General features: G+C 50.2%; 6 protein-coding genes across 6 annotated transcripts; 4 read left to right on the top strand and 2 right to left on the bottom strand.

Annotated features, from left to right (window-relative positions):
• Window positions 1-124: 124 nt before the first annotated feature.
• CDV56_107054 (putative TGF beta receptor associated protein 1) lies at window positions 125-3,925 on the bottom strand (the record flags this gene model as incomplete). The annotated part of the gene is made up of 3 exons (XM_026760673.1): window positions 125-1,048; window positions 1,108-3,698; window positions 3,766-3,925. The coding sequence occupies 3 exons, from the start codon at window positions 3,923-3,925 to the stop codon at window positions 125-127; spliced, it is 3,675 nt and encodes a 1,224-aa protein (XP_026616711.1).
• Window positions 3,926-4,858: 933 nt separating this feature from the next.
• CDV56_106894 (potassium channel family protein) lies at window positions 4,859-7,075 on the top strand (the record flags this gene model as incomplete). Its single annotated transcript, XM_026760513.1, has 4 exons — window positions 4,859-5,172; window positions 5,230-5,264; window positions 5,325-5,368; window positions 5,423-7,075. 4 exons carry the CDS (start codon window positions 4,859-4,861, stop codon window positions 7,073-7,075), a joined length of 2,046 nt encoding a protein of 681 aa, XP_026616710.1.
• Window positions 7,076-7,614: 539 nt separating this feature from the next.
• On the top strand, window positions 7,615-10,071 carry CDV56_106730 (CCAAT displacement transcription factor COY1; the record flags this gene model as incomplete). The annotated part of the gene is made up of 4 exons (XM_026760349.1): window positions 7,615-7,750; window positions 7,818-7,985; window positions 8,040-8,890; window positions 8,944-10,071. The coding sequence occupies 4 exons, from the start codon at window positions 7,615-7,617 to the stop codon at window positions 10,069-10,071; spliced, it is 2,283 nt and encodes a 760-aa protein (XP_026616709.1).
• Window positions 10,072-11,889: 1,818 nt separating this feature from the next.
• Window positions 11,890-14,516, top strand: CDV56_106469 (uncharacterized protein; the record flags this gene model as incomplete). The annotated part of the gene is made up of 4 exons (XM_026760088.1): window positions 11,890-12,153; window positions 12,221-12,708; window positions 13,518-13,743; window positions 13,806-14,516. The coding sequence occupies 4 exons, from the start codon at window positions 11,890-11,892 to the stop codon at window positions 14,514-14,516; spliced, it is 1,689 nt and encodes a 562-aa protein (XP_026616708.1).
• Window positions 14,517-15,282: 766 nt separating this feature from the next.
• Window positions 15,283-16,248, top strand: CDV56_106359 (SDR family oxidoreductase; the record flags this gene model as incomplete). The annotated part of the gene is made up of 1 exon (XM_026759978.1): window positions 15,283-16,248. The coding sequence occupies one exon, from the start codon at window positions 15,283-15,285 to the stop codon at window positions 16,246-16,248; it is 966 nt and encodes a 321-aa protein (XP_026616707.1).
• Window positions 16,249-16,664: 416 nt separating this feature from the next.
• Window positions 16,665-17,275, bottom strand: CDV56_106292 (uncharacterized protein; the record flags this gene model as incomplete). The annotated part of the gene is made up of 2 exons (XM_026759911.1): window positions 16,665-17,126; window positions 17,273-17,275. 2 exons carry the CDS (start codon window positions 17,273-17,275, stop codon window positions 16,665-16,667), a joined length of 465 nt encoding a protein of 154 aa, XP_026616706.1.
• Between the last annotated feature and the right edge of the window lie 1,053 nt (window positions 17,276-18,328).

Genomic DNA, 18,328 nt, shown 5'->3' with positions numbered 1-18,328 from the left:
TTTGCACATTTTCTACCTGTACATATTGACTGTCTTGCGAGATGTGATCATGAGTATAACACGCATTGTTCATTACAAGAGTCGTCGTAGGGATGGTATATACAATGAGGTCAGTACACACATATCAGGGCCCTGGTTGTCCAGCCTCCACCAGATCCCCGAATTCACCTCCGTCGTCGGCCACTTGCACCAGTGCCGGATTTCTGTTTGCATCACCAGCTGCTGCATCCTTCAACCTTCTCACCCCCGAATCATCCTCCACCCACCCACCAACTTTCTCCATTCCTTCAATATACTCCGCGCCAACGCGCAAGTTTAAACTCGCGCTGAGAGCCCGCTCGATCCGCGCTTCTCGCGTCTGCGAAACGAGGACCCGGAAGACATGCGCCAGAAATCCGCTGAGGATATCCACGCTCCAATCATCGGGGATCAGCTGCAGGACGTCCTTGATGTCGAACCAAGCGGCGAACCGTGCCAGGAGATCACTGGTCCGCTCGATACGTTCGGACACGTCCTGGATCTGAAGGAATTCGTCGAGAAGATACCTAAAGAGCTCGGACTGATGTGACTTGTCGACGAGTTGGACCGTCCCTGCTGAGCTGGTGCTGCGAGGTCCGCCAAAGAGGCAGTACCGTACGGCAGAGTCATAGTCGCCCAGCCCGTGAGTGAGAAGGCGGAGGGCCTCCCGGTGGCGGCCCTGCAATCCATCCAAGATCACCGACTCGGAAACGAGTTCATTCTGAAAGGGTTCGATCCGGGCGAGGACCGCAGGAATGGAATATGTGAGATTGGAGGGTGATGGCATCGAAGAGAATTGGCTACTGCTCCCTCCGCCGAGCAACTGCAGCAGCCGAAGTCGTGACTGCCACCAAGGTTCGGAGGGAGTGTTTTCCATTATGAAGTTCATGTACGTCGGTTTAGGGGGCCGCAGGGCGCGGTAGGTCGAGTAGGATTCGGCAAGAGACTCCCGAGCGGCGGAAGAGGACTCGAGGACTGATAGGACAGTATCCAGGTAGTAAGAGAGAAGGTCGTCCGCATATTGCGTGTACTACATGTGTTAGGCGTTCGAAAAAACGTGTACCAGGAAGAAAGCATGTTAGAACTTACATTTTTGGTAAAAACGAGATGCTCCAAATACACCTGGACTGCGTTGGGTGCGCGCTCTTTCAACACTTTCACGACATCAACCGGCTCGAGCTTAACCCTACTTGTTTTGTCTGCGAAGACCTGGATTCCAAGTTGAGGGTTACGCCCAGCAAGCCATGAACCGTACTCCTCGACAAGTTGTGCGTCTTTGATCTTGACCAGGTATTTGCGCATCTGCGCTTCCACACCCGGTCGAGTCACCTCCCCACCCACATCTTCTTCTCCTTCGATGATTCTTCGCCATGTCTTGAGAACATTTCTGGACATTTTCTGGCTCTGGTACAGCCGGCTGAGAACGTATAGTCTGCGATAACTCTCTAACAGTATCACAGCCCTGTCGAAGCTGCCTTTCCAGGTATCAACAAGCTTATTCAGCTCCGCGCGGATTGGAGAGCCCGAAGGTTGCTTCTTTGCCAATTGAGAATCCTGTTCCAGGAGCAAATGCAAGAGAGCTGCATCGACGCTGTCAAAGACGTAGGTTTCATCAGCGATGCTACCATATCCCCTCTTCTGCTGCCATGAAAGGAGAAAGCGCTTGATCATGTTCACGACTTCATCATCGAGAGCATTGAGATCTTTGTATTGTTCGTCTGCCTTTTCCAGGCGCTGTAGATAAACCTCTGCGATCTGCGCTAGCCCTCCATGGACCCAGATACCTTGCGGGCCCTGCAAGACCTCTTGACGCAGCTGTGGGATCAACAAGAGAACAATCCGCGGATCCAACCCTCCAGCGATCAGCACCCTTTCCGTTACCTGGACGGCCGCCTCCTTTCGAGCAGCTGCATTCATGAAGATCAGGTCAGCAAAGAGAAGGAGGCTTGACTTTTGTTTCAGGAAGTTGAGTCCTAAGAACTCGGCTTCAGAGCGCGGCTCGGCAACCTGAACTTGTTCAAAAACATCCAGAATGGGATCCCTTTTCAAATCTCCGTACATGAGCTCCTTTGAACCCTGGGCATTTTGTAAAGCACCATCAAGCTGTGTTGTCAATGGATTTCGAATCACTCGCCAGATCCGACGCCCAGACCACATCATTAAGCTGCTTTGAGCCTGACCCAGAGTCCGGGCGAATTTGGCTTCTTCGTTATTGCGTTCTGCTTCCCACCCCCGCTCCGATGGCCCATCGCCCTTCCTTAATCCTTCGGAATCAGTCAATTCTTGGGACTCGAACAATTCCTTTTCCTTCTGAAGCTGCTCAATGGATGCCTGGGTCCTCGGATCTGTCACCGGTAGGTGAGGAGACAAGGAGGGCGTCTTCAGTCGGACCATCTGTAACAGGCGCCCCAGTTCACCGAATTCGAGTCGACTGGAGCTCATTGTATGACAGATTCCCACAGGACACGAAGGCATGTCCTCGGCCGAAGGTATCTCTACCCAGCTCTTAGGATTCTCCTCTTCCCTCGGATCAACATCCCACGGTTGAACTTCCAACCACTTGCAGCGTCTCCCATCTCGATCTGTCTCTATGACCGCAAGGACGTATTGATCGTGCGTATTCTCAATCGACTGGACAAGGTTGTTTTCTTCGCCGCTATCGATTACAATGTACTCAGGGTAACGGTGGAAATTGAGCGTGCCACGCGGTACGACGTCTCCATCTAGATTGACAAACATGCCAACTCCAGGTTCTTTTTCTTCTGTTCCGGTAACTAACAGAAATTCCGATGGTGTCGGAGACACAATGTGAGGTTTTAGCTGCTTCGGCAAGGGAGGAAGCGGTTTTGCGTCACTAACGGAGCCAGGCTGTGGCTCGCCTGCTCGATTTTCGACAGATGTTCGCGGCGATGCACTGCGGCTTCGGTCTTGCGAAATTGATCGTCTCGGCGTCCCGGAACCGGGAGAGAGTTCAGGCGTCGCAGAGCGCGACCGATCGTGCTGAAGGTACGGCGGATTCGGTTGAAGCATACCAACAAGTGTATTCGAGCTAGAGCTTCTGGCATGAGTGCGGCTTCCTTGAGGTGTTGGAGACGGGGCTGAGGGCATATCCTCCACATGGCCCGATTCGAACGCTTCGTTAGACGAGGATATAGGAAATAGAGGTATCTTTTGCTGATGCTCCACATCAAGCAATGAGTAGGCATGCGAGTCAGCAGCACAGGCAATTGTTCCTCTTCGCAATGCCATGAGACAGCCGGGAAACTCAATGTTTCTGATGCGTCGAGCATCGTCCCCAATCCTAACCAGCATCATTCTACTTTGCGCTCCGATCAGAACAACGGGCGGTTCAGTACAGCTTGTATCTGCATTCAGGTCAAGACCGCCGATCCAGCGACAGTTGTTGACTTTTGTATTATTGAATGCCGGGCTGAGCTCAGGTAGCAGATAGAACGTAACCGTCCCGTTGCAGAGCACGCATGCTTTGTTCACTGTTGGAAGCAGAACAATTTGCTGAATCCCAGGGTGTTTCGTTGCCAACGAGGCATTTTGCGAGAATGGAATGGGTAGTCTTGAGGCCAGGATGAAGGACGGTTCGTTCGACCTGTCAGATGGGTCCGGTGGAAGGCAGACGAAATGAAGGATCTCAGCAGAGGAAGTACCGATGTACAGATTATCATCTGAGGAGCAAAAATTGTCAGTTGACTTTCTCTTCCGGAAGTACAGAGCAGGGAGTTCAGAGCCTACTCCAGTACTCAACACAGGTGATGTAGACATCGTCAGGCGTGGGATCTTCGGCGGACAAGGGCACCTGGTCTAACAGGGACCGGAGCACATAAGGGGCTGCTTTTGGAGAGGTGATTTTCCTCCTTTTGCGAGGGCTAATGCCATCATCCTCCGACACCATAGTGAGACCAGCTCTGGCGCTTTCAAGGCAAATCAGTTATAAACCGTGAGGGGGAACAACAGATGTCCTGGAGCTCGGCGGAGTTGATGCCTCATAGAGTGGGTCCAAACTGGGGGTTATGCTATGTCAGCACATGGAGCTTAACTAACTAGATGTTCAGCCTCAGGCATCAACCGGAAGACAACAAACGTCCATCGTTGAGCGAGATATCACATTGACATTTGCCCGTTAGCTCGTTATGATATCAATGGAGTCAGAGAAAATGTTTCCTTGTTATGAATAATCAGGCTGCTCGTATCAGAGTGTTCTCAAAGGCATCGAGACACCTTTTGCCCTCACTGGAGACATCTTGGCCGTTTCATTGCATCCCAAACATCGTTGCAAAATGGTATGATCGGTTCAAATCCAACGGAGCATGCTTAATATGCGGTCGAAATACCCATAGTCCCGTACACATCAAATTAGTCCTGGCCCTGTTGTCGCGCAACATACAATCTTGAACATGGGCAACTAGCCGATGGAGTATATACTCCGTTAGTCCGTTGCGTGAATGGGCTAGAGAAGAACTAAAATCACGGGACGAAGCCACATGCGTCGAAGATCATCCGGCACGTTCCTCTTTTCAAGCCACCGCTGCTATTCTCAAGGATAGATGCATACACGAATCCATATCCTGCACTCTCATTTGCACAACATCTCAGACGATTTTTTATAGATCTTGCTTGCGACGTCATCACAAAGACTATATCAATATTTCCCCATCAGGTCAGCGCTGCAGACTTAAAAAGACGGCCTGATTGAACGATTATATCACGAGCAGTGACGTCTGGCATTATTATTTTGAAACTTCAAAATGAGGTCTCCTGCACTCATAAAGTATTAGGATGTCTGTTCAGTTTCATTCTGGCTACCTTCGGGTAAGCAAACGCTAGTATGGCGCTGCAAGTAAACAACAAATCCGGTGATTCGGTCAATGCACAATTACAACAGCCCTCTGAGGATTCGAGCCAGCGGTCCTTTCGGGAATGGCTTCAAGGCCGATTTCACTTAAGGCCTCCCGATGATGATGAGCCTCAAGACTGGTGGGTTGCATCTACTGCGATTCCTTTAATCGCTGCTACCACTGCCCCCCTTGCAAATGTTATGTCGATTGTTGCTTTGGTCATGCCATGGAGGAGTCACATATTCTTCGACCAGACAGACTCGCTTGGAAACCCCTTGCAAGTTGGTTTCACAGACCCTCGATGGTAAGGATATCGTTCAGTGCTATGATGACCCAGGCAAATGTATGCTAACTTCTGCAGGTGCATTGCTCTCAACGCTACCTCGCTTGCGTTTGGTATTTTGGGAAATGCATTCCTGCTGTGTAATTTCACGCGTATAATACGCTATATCATAGCTTTACCTGCGTCTATAATCTGCTGGTCCGCATCAACAGCTCTTGTGAGTAGTCTGGATCGTTCGAATTCTCAAATCGTCTGACTCTGCATTAAATAGTTGATTGCGGCAACCGTCGCGATGCATGTATATGCAAGCCCGATTGCACCAAATGAACTTTACTCACAGGCTTACTGGAGTGCCGTTATCGCGGCAATCCTTTATTTTATTCTCAGCGTCATATTGACCATCAATATGTTGGGATATGTCCTTGGACATTACCCCCAGTACTTCGCTCTCACTGATGGCCAGCGAACTCTGATCCTACAGACTCTGTCGTTTGTCATCTGGCTGTTGATTGGTGCTGTGGTCTTTTACAGGGTCATAGACATATCCTTTGCAGATGCGCTATACTTCTCGGATGTGACCATTCTGACCTTGGGATTCGGTGACATCACACCTACAACTGCCGCTGGAAGAGGCATTGTGTTCCCTTACGCTGTGATGGGCATCATCATACTCGGTCTAGTGGTCAGCAGCATTCATCAATTTGCGAAAGAACTTCAGTATGACAATGTCATTCGCAAGCATGTTGAGCGGAAGCGGCTGGCAACTATCAGACGTGCTACTACGTTCGAAAATGATAATAATAATGGCCCAGCAGAGAATGGGGCTCACACTAGTGACTCTGAAGAAGCAGCAGGGATCGTCTATCGGCCTCGACATTCACGCAAACATCCCATCAGAAGCAATATCAGCTCCTGGACTCAGGGACTGGCGGGTCGGTCGAAGATTCTGCTCATGAAGGAAGAAAAAGACCGATTTGATGCCATGCGTGCCATTCAGAATGAAACAATCATTTTCCGTCGGACATACAATCTAACAGTGAGCATTGTTATGTTTGGGATAGTGTGGACATGCGGTGCAGTGGTTTTTTGGAAGTTGGAAGAGAACCTTACATACTTTGATGCTCTATATTTTGGATTTTGCTCACTTCTTACCGTGGGATATGGCGATTTTTCTCCCACAACGAACGCGGCAAAGCCGTTCTTTGTGGTATGGTCTCTCATCGCCGTTCCAACAATGACCACCCTCATCTCGGAAATGAGCGAAACAATTGTTGCCTGGTTCAAGCATGCCACCGATAATGTTGCGGATTGGACCGTTCTCCCGCAGTCAGCCAAGTATAAAGCTTTTCTCCTAAGACTGCCTGTTATTTACTCCGCCCTCGAGCGGCGGGCAGAAAAGAAACGAGTTGCTCAAGGCTTTCCTGTTGGTGACTCAGAACCAGGGCAACGGCAGGATGATGATGCCGACTCGAACCATCGCCCGAGACCCCTTGAAGAACTAGCTCGCGAGTCAAGTCCTTCGCGACAAGATTTGGCCCAGCAACTTGCATTTGCAATTCGACGGACAACAAAACATGCCCTTGCAGGCCATCCGAAGCACTACAGCTATGAAGATTGGGTTGAATATACGCGTCTGATCCGATTTACTGACAATAGTCCTGAGGGGGTGGTACTTGACGAAGATGAATTCGGTGTGCTGAATTGGGATTGGATTGGAGAGACAAGTCCGATGCTCGCGTCGCAGACAGAGCCGGAATGGATCCTCGATCGGCTCTGTGAAAGCCTCATTCGATATGTGGATGGTCAAAGTCGCAGAAAGCCTTCTGACCAAAATGAAAAACCTTTGAATGTAGCCAACGGCGATCAGGATGACGAAGAGCCGACGTTGAAGAAGGAAAGAGACATCGGTCTTGAGGATGATTAGAGCTATTCAATTTGCTTTATTGGACTTCTTCGATTCAAATATGAATTGATTCTTTATATACAGAATGATGCTCTAACAGCTTATACCTCGCTAGACAATTCCACTCTTCGTCTGGTCATTGAATTCTCTTCTTCGAACATGCTACTTATCTTATTTGTAGTCAAGAAATAGCTCTGAATCAGAGCCAAATTCAATATTCAGAACTGATATAAGGCCACTTCCAGCATTAGGGCTTTCTCCGGGTATTCTCGTTGAATAAAAATCAAGCCAACAGGCTCCCAAGTCAACTGGTAGGACTATCCCAAATAGGAAATCCTCGGTAAACTTCAGGATCCCTGGGGCCTGAGGAGAACAGCTTTACATGTTCGGAACAACCATCGGTCCGCTCCGCGTGTCAACTGTCAACGGTCTCCGCATCTCAACTAATCTGTCTCTGTTCGATCGCTGCCTTGGTCGATAATTGTAGGGGTATTTGGTTGAAGTTAGACGTCCGATGGGCTCGCTGAAACAAAAGTCTGTGTCAAAATAGGAGAAAGAAGATGGATACTTTTGCGATCACGGAAGGCATCGTTCCCGAAAACAATCAAGATGGCCACGACGCCGAAAGAGCCGGCTCCGAGCAGCAGCTCCCTGAAGAAGCGAACAAATTCCAACGTGCCATTGCGGCCTGGAGAGGTAAGTCATCATTGAATGCCTCGTCTGTCTTGAAACTCATAGGTGCTGATATCTCTACTCCAATCAGGCATCGACTTGAGTACAACTGTCGCAAAACTAGACGCTACGGCTTCGGATATTGTCGCTCAACAGCGAGATGCACTCGTACAGAGAAAGGATCTAGCCCAGAAGACAAAGGATTTCCGAAAATTAGACGATGCTTCCAAGCTTGCGGAATACAAGGGTCTCCTGAAATGTCCGTCCTATCTCGGCCGCGATCAAATTGATCTTTCGGGCTAACGTATGGTAGCATACCAGAGCTTCATTGATCTCTTGACCAATCAAGGGAAAGCCTCCTCATCCGCCTTCCTACAGCTCTACTCTTCTCTGTCGGAAGCTCCTGACCCTTACCCGCTACTTGAAGCCTCAGTCGACTCCCTTGTGCTCTCCGAGCAGACCGTCCCGAAATTGACGTCCGAGAGAGACCAATTGCAGACATCTGTGAATCGCCTTACATCCCAATTGGAGGATACGGAGAAGCGACTAGAGGAGGAGCGAGCCGCGCGAAAGAACTTGGAGGACAAGCAGGAAACGAAGATCAAAGAGATCGAGTCGTCCTGGTCCGCCGTATTGGCGGAAAAGTCGAACAACTGGGCCGCGAAAGAGAAGAGCTTGGAGGAGAAGGTTGAAAACCAGGAACGCTTGCTGAAGGAAGTCAAGGCAAGTTACGAGGTATCACAAAGGTTGGGCCAGGAGAACGATGGCGGTGATGGCTCCCACCACGGGGCGACTGCTGCGGAGCTAGAATTGGTGTCTGCCGACCTGGAAAAGACGAGCTTGCGGCTGGCCGAGGTGGAGGCACGAAACGAGCAACTCAGGCTTGAGCTGGCTCAAGCCGTTTCACATTCGCAGGCTACCCAGGCGGCTTCGGTTGAGGACGATCCCGCCTATCTTCGCCTTCAATCGGAAAACTCGTCCTTGTTGCGCAAGTTGGACGCCGCGCGGTTCGATCGGGAGTCTGAACGTCACGCATTGGAGTCGAAGCTCTCACAACTAGAGAGACAGAGCTCGAAGGTGGCTGCTGAGAGAGACGAGCTGCGGTCGCGATTGGAAAAGACTGCCGACTATGAAGATATCCGCCGCGAGCTGGAGATGATCAAGGTAGGATATATTCTATGCCAAGATAGCCGTACTTGCTTGCTGATTCTTCGCAGTCCATTGAGTTCTCTGGGGGTGATGGGGACGATGATGAGGCTGGAGATTCCACAGGCAACGCTAACGGGACTAACGGTACCCCTTTGAAATCTAAGGATGGATCCAAGGGTACTAGTCTAGAGGGGCTGCTCTTGGCTCGCAACAAGAAGTTGACAGATGAACTTACTGTTCTTCGTGTGTCCCATCGTGACCTCCAAGGTCAGCTTGAACTTCTCGGTGAGGATCTCTCGAATACCAAACAGGAATTGGATAAGTCCAAGCAGCTATCCACAACCCTGGAGAATGATCTGCTCCGTGTACAGCAAGAGGCGGCGAATGCTTTCCCATCATCTGCAATGTCTGTTGCCGGTACCTACAGCTCGAGGTACCCCCACTCCTCCAGGAGGGGAGCAGCGTCGCCGACATCGTCGATAATTTCAGGCTTTGATCAGACAGCAGCATCCGCCAATACAATGGACGCTATACGCGCCGGGGAGCCTGTGGGTGGTGGTTCCGGTCTGCTTCCTATGATACAGGCTCAGCGTGACCGCTTCAAGAAGAAGAATGCGGAGCTAGAGGAGGAGTTGTCGAAGATGTACAGCACAGTCAAGTCCTTGAGGCAGGAGGTTGCTTCTCTCCAGAAGGACAACCTCAGCCTTTACGAGAAAACGCGATATGTCTCAGCGTACAGCCGTGGCGGAGCCTCCTCATCTGCCTCTGCCTACGCGAATAAACCTAGCAACTCCTCCGTTCATCTCTCTGCGGACACGCCCTCTAGACTTTCACTAGACCGGTATCAGTCCGCCTACGAAGCTCAGCTATCACCATTTGCTGCTTTCCGAGGCCGTGAATCGGCACGGGCGTACAAGCGCATGAGCTTGCCCGAGAGGATCGTGTTTTCTATCACACGAATCATCTTGGCTAATCGAACCAGCCGAAACCTCTTTGCAGGGTATTGCTTTGCCCTGCATATCTTACTGTTTCTAGTGTTGTATATGATGAGCACCATGGAAATAGAGAAACACAGTAGCGCCAGTCTGGGGGCTGCTGCCGCTGCTGCGATGGCCGGCGGAGGCGGGTCTGGGAGTGGCAGTGGCCAGCTACATGGTGATGATTGGCAACAAGAGGGTTTCAACCATGCAGCCTAGTGTCCATCTGACTCCTCTTTTTTTTTTGTTCTCTATTTTTGGCAGTCGGCGTTTACAAGGTCAGAGATATCTAGTTATTCAGCCATGGTTGCATATACTATCTTCTAATCTATTTCGTCTCCGTTCCCAGTATTTGAAGCAGTCAACAGCGTTGAAAGGTTTTCGGGGTCTGGATACTATGGATACGGTCCAATACCGACCTGGGGTGTCGGATATACTCTTGCTGCCATCGATGAGTACTTATTTAGCAATGTCTTAGCATGTGGTGGTGTGGGCCCGCATGCATCTCGAAGTCACAGGCTTGATTCCTTCTTACCTACCCGGCATCGGAATTTGGTGAACGGGAGGTGGGTAGAAGAAGAAAAATGTCTGTTTGATGAAGTAAGTGCCTGGCAGTGTCGCAAACACAAAAAAAAGAAATCACCAAAAATGGAAGGTGTTGTTGGCCCGAGCCGCGGATCGAACGCGGGACCTCTCGCAGATATGCTTGGGTTAATCCCTAAGCGAGAATCATACCACTAGACCACCCGGGCCTCCGTGAATAAAATGCGCTTCTTTGATATTGATGTCCCTACAAGACCCAAAATCGGGCCACAAGTCTTACTTCTGGAGTTGGGAGTTGCTAGTGTGCTTCTAGAGATACAAGTTGTGAGCAAAGAAGGTGTTCTTATCATAGCACTAGGGACCAAAGTAGCTTGAAGACAACCAAGTGGTGCCAATCAACTTAAGTTAACGTCATATACGTCGAAGGCATAATCACATTGGAATGTCTGCTTGATGTTTACCCCGCAGCTTGATATATTCCCAAAAATAACAACAGTCTAGGCTAGCAGCTTAACATCAGTCACCATCAACACTCGACCATTGGACAATGAAGACCAATGGCCCAGTTAAATTACACGAAAGGACGAGGGAATATCCAAGGAAGCACCAAGAGATCCCAGACCGATTGACACGAGTCAGGACCAGTCCCATGGCAATCTGCCATTCTGCACACTAACCCAGGTTGGCATATCTCTAAGCGCCGGCCATGCAGACCGGGGATATTATTAGACAACAGAAGGATGCCGGAGATTTCGATGCCAATCAGCACAAGCATAACCTTGCTAGATTTCGTCAATACATGTAAGCTCCGACCGATCAGAAATTGTCAAGACTGCCGAGTCAGATGCACCAATCTGCGCCCGAGGAGGACGTTTCTTCTGCAGCGCAAACCGCCCAGCGAGCATTTCATGTCTCGACTAAACTGCCGTCGAAGCCTAACGGATTCGACCAGCGCATACTGGTGCCAATGAGCGAGCTTCATTGCGCATGGCTATAGCAGGCGGCTTCAGCGAGAACCCGACTCGAGGCTGTTAATAGATCCTACAAGTCGGGTTTCAAGCCTAAATTGCATGTTACTATAATTTCTTCACTGACATGCAGATGGGAGATCCGTGCAATTTATAACAGTCATGCAGCCATGTGAGCCTGGCGGTTATATAGGATATTCGTCCTGGCTGTTGAGTAGGAATCTTCTTACTCCCAGTCATGTTCCTTGCTGTCTAATTTTCCTTGCTGGTGTGCATTTTTTTCCTCGGCAGGTCTTCTTTGTTTGTCATGTCGTCTTGAGTGTCAGCAGTCGATACCAAGGTCATTTTCTTTGTTGCACTCGTACTCAACACTTCTTTACAGCTCAATAATCTCCACTCTTCCTCTCCTCCTCTCCTGTTTTTGCTTCTCATATACGCAATACTCAACTGCATTTTATCACCATCAACATAGCGCCTAGCTGGACTAGGACTTCTAGCGAGAAATACACCAGTAAAAAGCACCAAGATGCGGCCCCTCATCGTGCTCTTCGCCTGGCTGATGGCAACGGCATGCGCTGCTCCGACTTTCTTCGACAATATCTATGACTACTCCGACGAGCTGGCAGAGTTCTACAGCAAAGTGAGCGAGTACATCGATGATGCGAAGAATGTCTTCACTGCATCAACAACGTGCGATCCATCCAAGATAGCCTTACCCGCATTTGCATCCGGGCTGCCCTCTCCCGGCAACCAAAAGCCATTATATGTCGCCGTTGGCCGCGGAACACAGGTTAGCAATAACCAAACTCTTAGATGACATACTTCGATGTACGGTCTAGGTAGCTAACCCGACGCAGAATTACAGTTGCGCGACCTCAACCGCAGACTCGAAACCGGTCGCCATAGGTGCCGTCGCAAGTCTTTACAACGCAACATGCATTGCAGCAAGCTACCCAGACATGCTGGACATGCTCCCTAACATCGCTTATAAGCTGCAGCTACCCAGCAACTCATGGGCGACTCTACCTTACGCCAACCTCAATCTACTTGGTCACCATTTCTTCGCAGATTCGGTACCTATTTTCAACCTCGACACAACCCCGCAACGACAGTACGGTATAGCGTTTACAAAGAAGCAAGCCGAACTGGCTGCGCCATCTTCTGCATTCAAAGGAGCCAATGGTGCCGTTGCATGGCTTTACCTATCAACCATAAATGGCACAGTTGGAGAATACGAGAGCGTCTACCGGGTAGATACTGCCGCGGGATCGCCTCCAAAGACCTGTGAGAACCAGCAATCAGTTATTACAGTGCAATATGCAGCAAATTACTATTTCTTTGGGAAGTGAGCTGGCGCGAGGATTTCTGTGGCTGTTGAATCATGTACATACTCGTATTTTCCTGGCTAGGATTCCTCTCCCTTAAGAGAATGATCTTGCAAATCATCACGCTTCTGAGTATCTCCGTAATACAGCAATGCGAAATCCTGTAGCTCCTCTCCCGCATGTTATCACAAGCCTCGATCCAATTGGACGAGGGCTTATACAAGTCAGGTGATCTCGCTATCGGTCGATATCACGTGATTAGTCATGTTCCCACATCAGCGAGAGCTCCACTAATCTGTTTCCGGATTAGCGTATTCTGATTTTCGAAAGATCCAAAGGCTCAGTCTGAAAAATCTCGACCGCAACAATCGACGAGCAGTACGGCCTCGACGGAACCCTGAAAGCAGACACGGTGCGGAATTTTCGCATAGCTGCTACCTAGAGGCAATTTATCACCCTCGACACACGGTTCTTTCCAATTGCAACGGGCTTAGCTGTCCTTTACACATCGAAATTTTTTTTCATCTTCGCTACAACAGCAGCTCCGCGATTTGATTCTCAGCCCGTTCTCTCGGCTGTGAAAACCATTTCGATCTCACTCTTTCCGATACTTATCACATCATAATCTACAATGGCATTCGGTGGTCCTAGAGGAGGCGGCCGCGGTGCTCCCCGTGGTGGCCGTGGTGCTCCCCGTGGTGGTGGTGGTGGTGGTCGCGGTGGTAGAGGTTTGTTCATCATCATATCTTCCATCTGGGGCAATAGGCAGGCATAGGCCCCTGATACGGCAGTTCATCTGTTCTCGTACTATTGCTTCTACTGGAACCAGAACTCTGAAGCTTGAATGCGGTCGCCTGTCCTACAGCGTCCCCTGGGAGAAACGGCAAGCTAACTCGATCTCTTCTTCATCTTCAGGCGGACTTGGAAGCGGTGGTCGTGGCCGTGGTGGTCCCCGTGGCGGTGGCCGTGGTGGCCCTGCTCGTGGTCGCGGTGGTCCCCGCGGCGGCGGTCGTGGTGGTGCTAAGGGAGCCAGGGGTGGTGCCAAGGTCATCATTGTATGTCTCTTCTTTGGCTGGGAGCGATTGATGGGTCTGGATACTAATACGGGAATGTGTAGGAGCCTCACCGTCACGCCGGTGTCTTCGTTGCCCGTGGTGGTAAGGAAGATTTGCTTGTCACCAAGAACTTGACTCCTGGAGAGTCCGTCTATGGAGAGAAGCGCATTGCTGTCGAGTCCCCTGCTGGTGAGGATGGCGCCGTCACGAAGACCGAGTACCGTGTGTGGAACCCCTTCCGTTCCAAGCTTGCCGCCGGTATCCTGGGTGGTCTCGATGATATCTACATGAAGCCTGGCTCCAAGGTTTTGTACCTCGGATCTGCCAGCGGTACCTCCGTTAGTCACGTCGCTGATATTGTCGGACCTACCGGAAACGTCTACGCTGTCGAGTTCTCGCACCGTTCTGGCCGTGATCTGATTGGCATGGCCACCCACCGTACCAACGTTATTCCCATCGTCGAGGACGCCAGACACCCTCTCCGCTACCGTATGCTCGTCCCCATGGTTGACGTTATCTTCGCCGATGTTGCCCAGCCCGATCAGGCCCGTATTGTCGGTCTGAATGCCCACATGTTCCTGAAGAACGAGGGTGGTGTCATTGTCTCCGTCAAGGCCAACTGTATCGACAGTACAGCCAAGCCTGAGGTTGTTTTTGCCCGTGAGGTGCAGAAGATGAGAGAGGAGAAGATCAAGCCCAAGGAGCAGCTGACTCTGGAGCCTTTCGAACGTGACCACTGTATAGTGTCTGGTATCTACAAGCGTTCTGCATAAAAATTGGGGGGTCTCATCTCTTTGTCATGTTCTAATCATCCATTTTTGCTATTTTCCGGCGTCAAGTGTTCCGTGATATGTTGAAATGGTCCTTTTTTCCCTATTCATGTCCATGTCCAGGTGTCCGTTTTACAAATGTATTCTGTTCGAGTCGAAAAATTCTCCATCCGGGTTTGCGGTTTCTGTTTAGAAAGAACACGCTTGGATGTATTTTCTTGTTTTTTTTAGTATGAGACGAATGTGAAGGTTCATTACAGCTCTCTTATCTCTTTCACAATCTTGACTTTCATGCTGACTTGAAGGCCCATAAATCGACTTTGTTCACAGACTGGAGCAAATCACAGTAATCGCCCATCGGACTTGCGCCGGTTTGACTCTTCCATGGAACAGGAGCAGTTCGGTAGTCGGACAGGTCTCCGACCCCGTGGAAAGTCGGAACATCTGCGTGATACCTGTGTGGCTCAACAGAAACTGTGAGGTAATTTCCGCCATGGCCACAGCTAATGATGGCAACGCTGATGGCGTCGAGACGGAGAAATAATGGCGGACGTGGGGGAGCATTCACACGTTCTCTCCACCGACCCCGCAGAGACAGACTGCAAGGGGAGTATATAACCCGGCGGCAATGGGATGAATTCACGGGAAGAAAATGTAGATACTGAATGAGTCTGAGTGTCACCGCATTATCCAGTTTTTCTTTTTTCTTTTGATCAACAGTACTTGCGATTAACTGGATTCGAGACTAGAGATTCCAACGCCTCCCACCATGTCTATTATCATCACAGGAGCAGGCGGCTACGTGGGCCAGGAACTGGCTGCCGCATTGCTCTCGAGTGAACCCGATATGACAGTGATCCTCACAGACGTCGTCGCACCCACGGTTCCTGCCTCCGCTGCCCAACATGCGTCGCGAGTTAAGAGCGTACAAGCAGATCTCACCGTGCCAAGCGTGGTTGACGAGCTCTTCAACGAGTCCCATCGCTACGATACCGTCTACCTTCTACACGGGATCATGTCAAGCGGCGCGGAGGCTAATTTTGAGCTCGGAATGCGGGTCAATCTCGACGCAACTCGCTACATCCTCGACAGACTACGTGCTACCATGCCCGGGGTGAAGGTGGTATTTACCTCGACCCTGGCCGTCTACGGACTTGCGCCCCCGGGGTTCGTCATCGACGAGACCAATTTCCCCCCTGTGCCCTCGTCCTCTTACGGTTCGGCGAAGCTCGTCATCGAGACGCTTCTGAATGATTACTCGAGGCGTGGGTTCATTGACGGTCGTGCCGTCCGATTGCCCACGGTGACGGTGCGAGCCGGGCAGCCCACCCAGGCTGCGAGCAGCTTCGCGAGCGACATCATCCGGGAGCCGTTCAATGGGAAGAAGGCAATCCTGCCAGTGAGTAAGAGTACCGAACTGTGGATTTGCTCGCCATACACTGTGGTGAAGAATTTGTTGCATGCGAGGAATATCCCCAAGGAGGCGTTTGGGGTTTCTAGGTCGGTGAATTTACCAGGCCTGAAGGTCAGCGTCCAGGAAATGTTGGATGCATTAGAGGAGATTGGAGGCAAGGAGCGTCGAGATTTGGTGGAAGAGAAGTATGACGCCGATGTTGATCGGATTGTCCAGACGTGGACTCCTAACTTCAACACAGCGCGTGCTATCAAGTTGGGATTCTCAGAGGATGTTTCAATGGTGGAGAATATCAGGCAATATGCCAGTCGATTTCACTGATTTCTATCGGGCTGATATCTATTGAATAATAATACCACTAGACCAAAAAGGTGTCCGGACGATGTACTCGTCAGTCTAGGGTTTCATATCCATAGTCATAGTGGTATCTTATTCCAACAATATCACAGTATGAGGACAATCAAGGCAATTTCTCTTCAATTCTTGTGTTCGTCGTTATTCTTTGCATTTTGAAAACGATTAATGTCACCCTAGCAAGACATAAACATAAACTTGAATCGACTCGCGGGGGAACAGATCTATGATATGCTCATGCATGCATACGGTTCATTAGCTGTGACTGTCACTGGACCTTTCATAGTAGGTCCAGTAGTGGTGTCCTTGGTGGTAGCAGCCACAGGCGGTGCGGGGGCAGAACTCGGGCCGTGTCCGGACATCATGATCTCTGGCGGGGAGCCCTAAAATGGATATAATTGGTTGGTGTCGGCTGGATCAGGTCTCGTCAAGTCAACAGCCTCTTTCTTCTGTTTGCCGTCCCGACGGAGCTGATCGAAAGTTTCGACTCCCCAGTTCCTAGTAGCTCCCTTTGTTTTGAGGTAGTCGAACGCCCACCGTGCCAGGGCGATGGGGTCTAGGGCTGCGATATCGCCGAATAGGTTTGCCTGGTCAATTAATACTGAGCCTTTGGCGTGCTTACGCGATGACAATGTCTGGCAGCCGTAGGTGTTTCCGTCGATGCCGAGGTTTGTAAGGTGTAGCCTGACTGTTCCAAACCAGTTGAGGGTCAGGTAGACCAGCCAACAGAGTAAGGGGTCCGGGTGATCACCTTTGAAGGTTCCCACCGGGACCCCTTCACAGCTATGATTCTTAGCCTTGTCGCTCAGTTGATTGACCATCATTTGGGTGATATCCTGGATAGGCTGGGGTTGTATCAGTTCAGTCAACATCAGTTCAGCCAACAGGGGGCATCTGTCAATCATCAATGATCGAAGAGGGGCAACGGGTCTTCAGGAAATCCTATTTCCTTCCTAGATGGGGCTAGCAGCTTTGCGCTTCATTGACTTACCATAGTTGCTGGTTTCTTCAATCATGGTGATCACATGAGCATCGTCTGCTGGTCCCTCACTGGCAGGAACAGACCAAGGGGCAGAAGGAGGGCAGAAGTTGGTACTAATCAAAGGTCTTCCCATAGCATCTGTTGGGGGCCTGTTAAAGAACGAGGAACCACTGTGGTAGGTCAGAGACATGGTGTTCTCAGTGGGTCTGATGATCACAAGTAAGAGTTATAACTTACTTCAAACCACATAGGAGCCTCCTGCAAGTTAATCTTAGATAACTCAGTAACTCCCCACGGTAGAAGTAAGCAGACTTATAGCCAACCAGTTCATCAAGTGGGAACTTAGCGTGCCAAGCCTTAGCTGCCTTGATGTTATCTGCCACTGTGTCATAATATGTGGCAAGAAAATCCAATTCTGCGATGCGCTGTCTGTGGGTGACAGGCCATCTTGGGATAAGGTTCCAAGGGTTCCTGCTAGTTGGGTGATTAAATACAAAGTCTGTATGCTCAGATTGAGGAATATTTGCAGTGCAGGACATGTCTTCCTTATTCATTATCTCAACCGCGGGTGTTACCGGAGTTGAGCCACTGGCTGTAAATCTTTCTTTCTTTTGCCACTATGGCTAAATGACTCCGTCAACGCAAATTGTTGCTGGGTCACCTGAGAGCCTAACTTCAGTTCGCTGAAGTTGTGTAGGGTCTTTTCTCCTTGAGGCGACCTTGCTTGATTAAATTCCACAATTCTGTAAAATTGGTAGGAATTTGAAGTCCGGGGCGAGGCCTTCTTCTGTTTCGTCCGGTTTGTACTTATTGGTGTTGAGGGTTCAAGTGGCAGGCTGCCTTGGAGCAACCGTTGAGGATTTCCTCTCGAAGAGAAGTTTTGGATTGTCAGTTGAAGAATGTGGCATGTCATCACGATTGAGGCTTGCTGCCTTTGATGGTAGCAGGAGCCCCAGGGGGTGTGAGAAGAGAACTCTGGCCGTGTCAGGCCATCATGTCGTCTTCGGGGGGCCCCTAAAACGGACATAATTAGTTACTATATCAGAAGGAGTAAGAGTTATAACT

Source organism: Aspergillus thermomutatus (genome assembly GCF_002237265.1).
Source record: "Aspergillus thermomutatus strain HMR AF 39 chromosome Unknown NODE_36, whole genome shotgun sequence".
Lineage (NCBI taxonomy): Eukaryota > Fungi > Ascomycota > Eurotiomycetes > Eurotiales > Aspergillaceae > Aspergillus > Aspergillus thermomutatus.
Note: the sequence above shows the minus strand (reverse complement) of the source record. Positions and strands in the feature narration are given on the sequence as shown.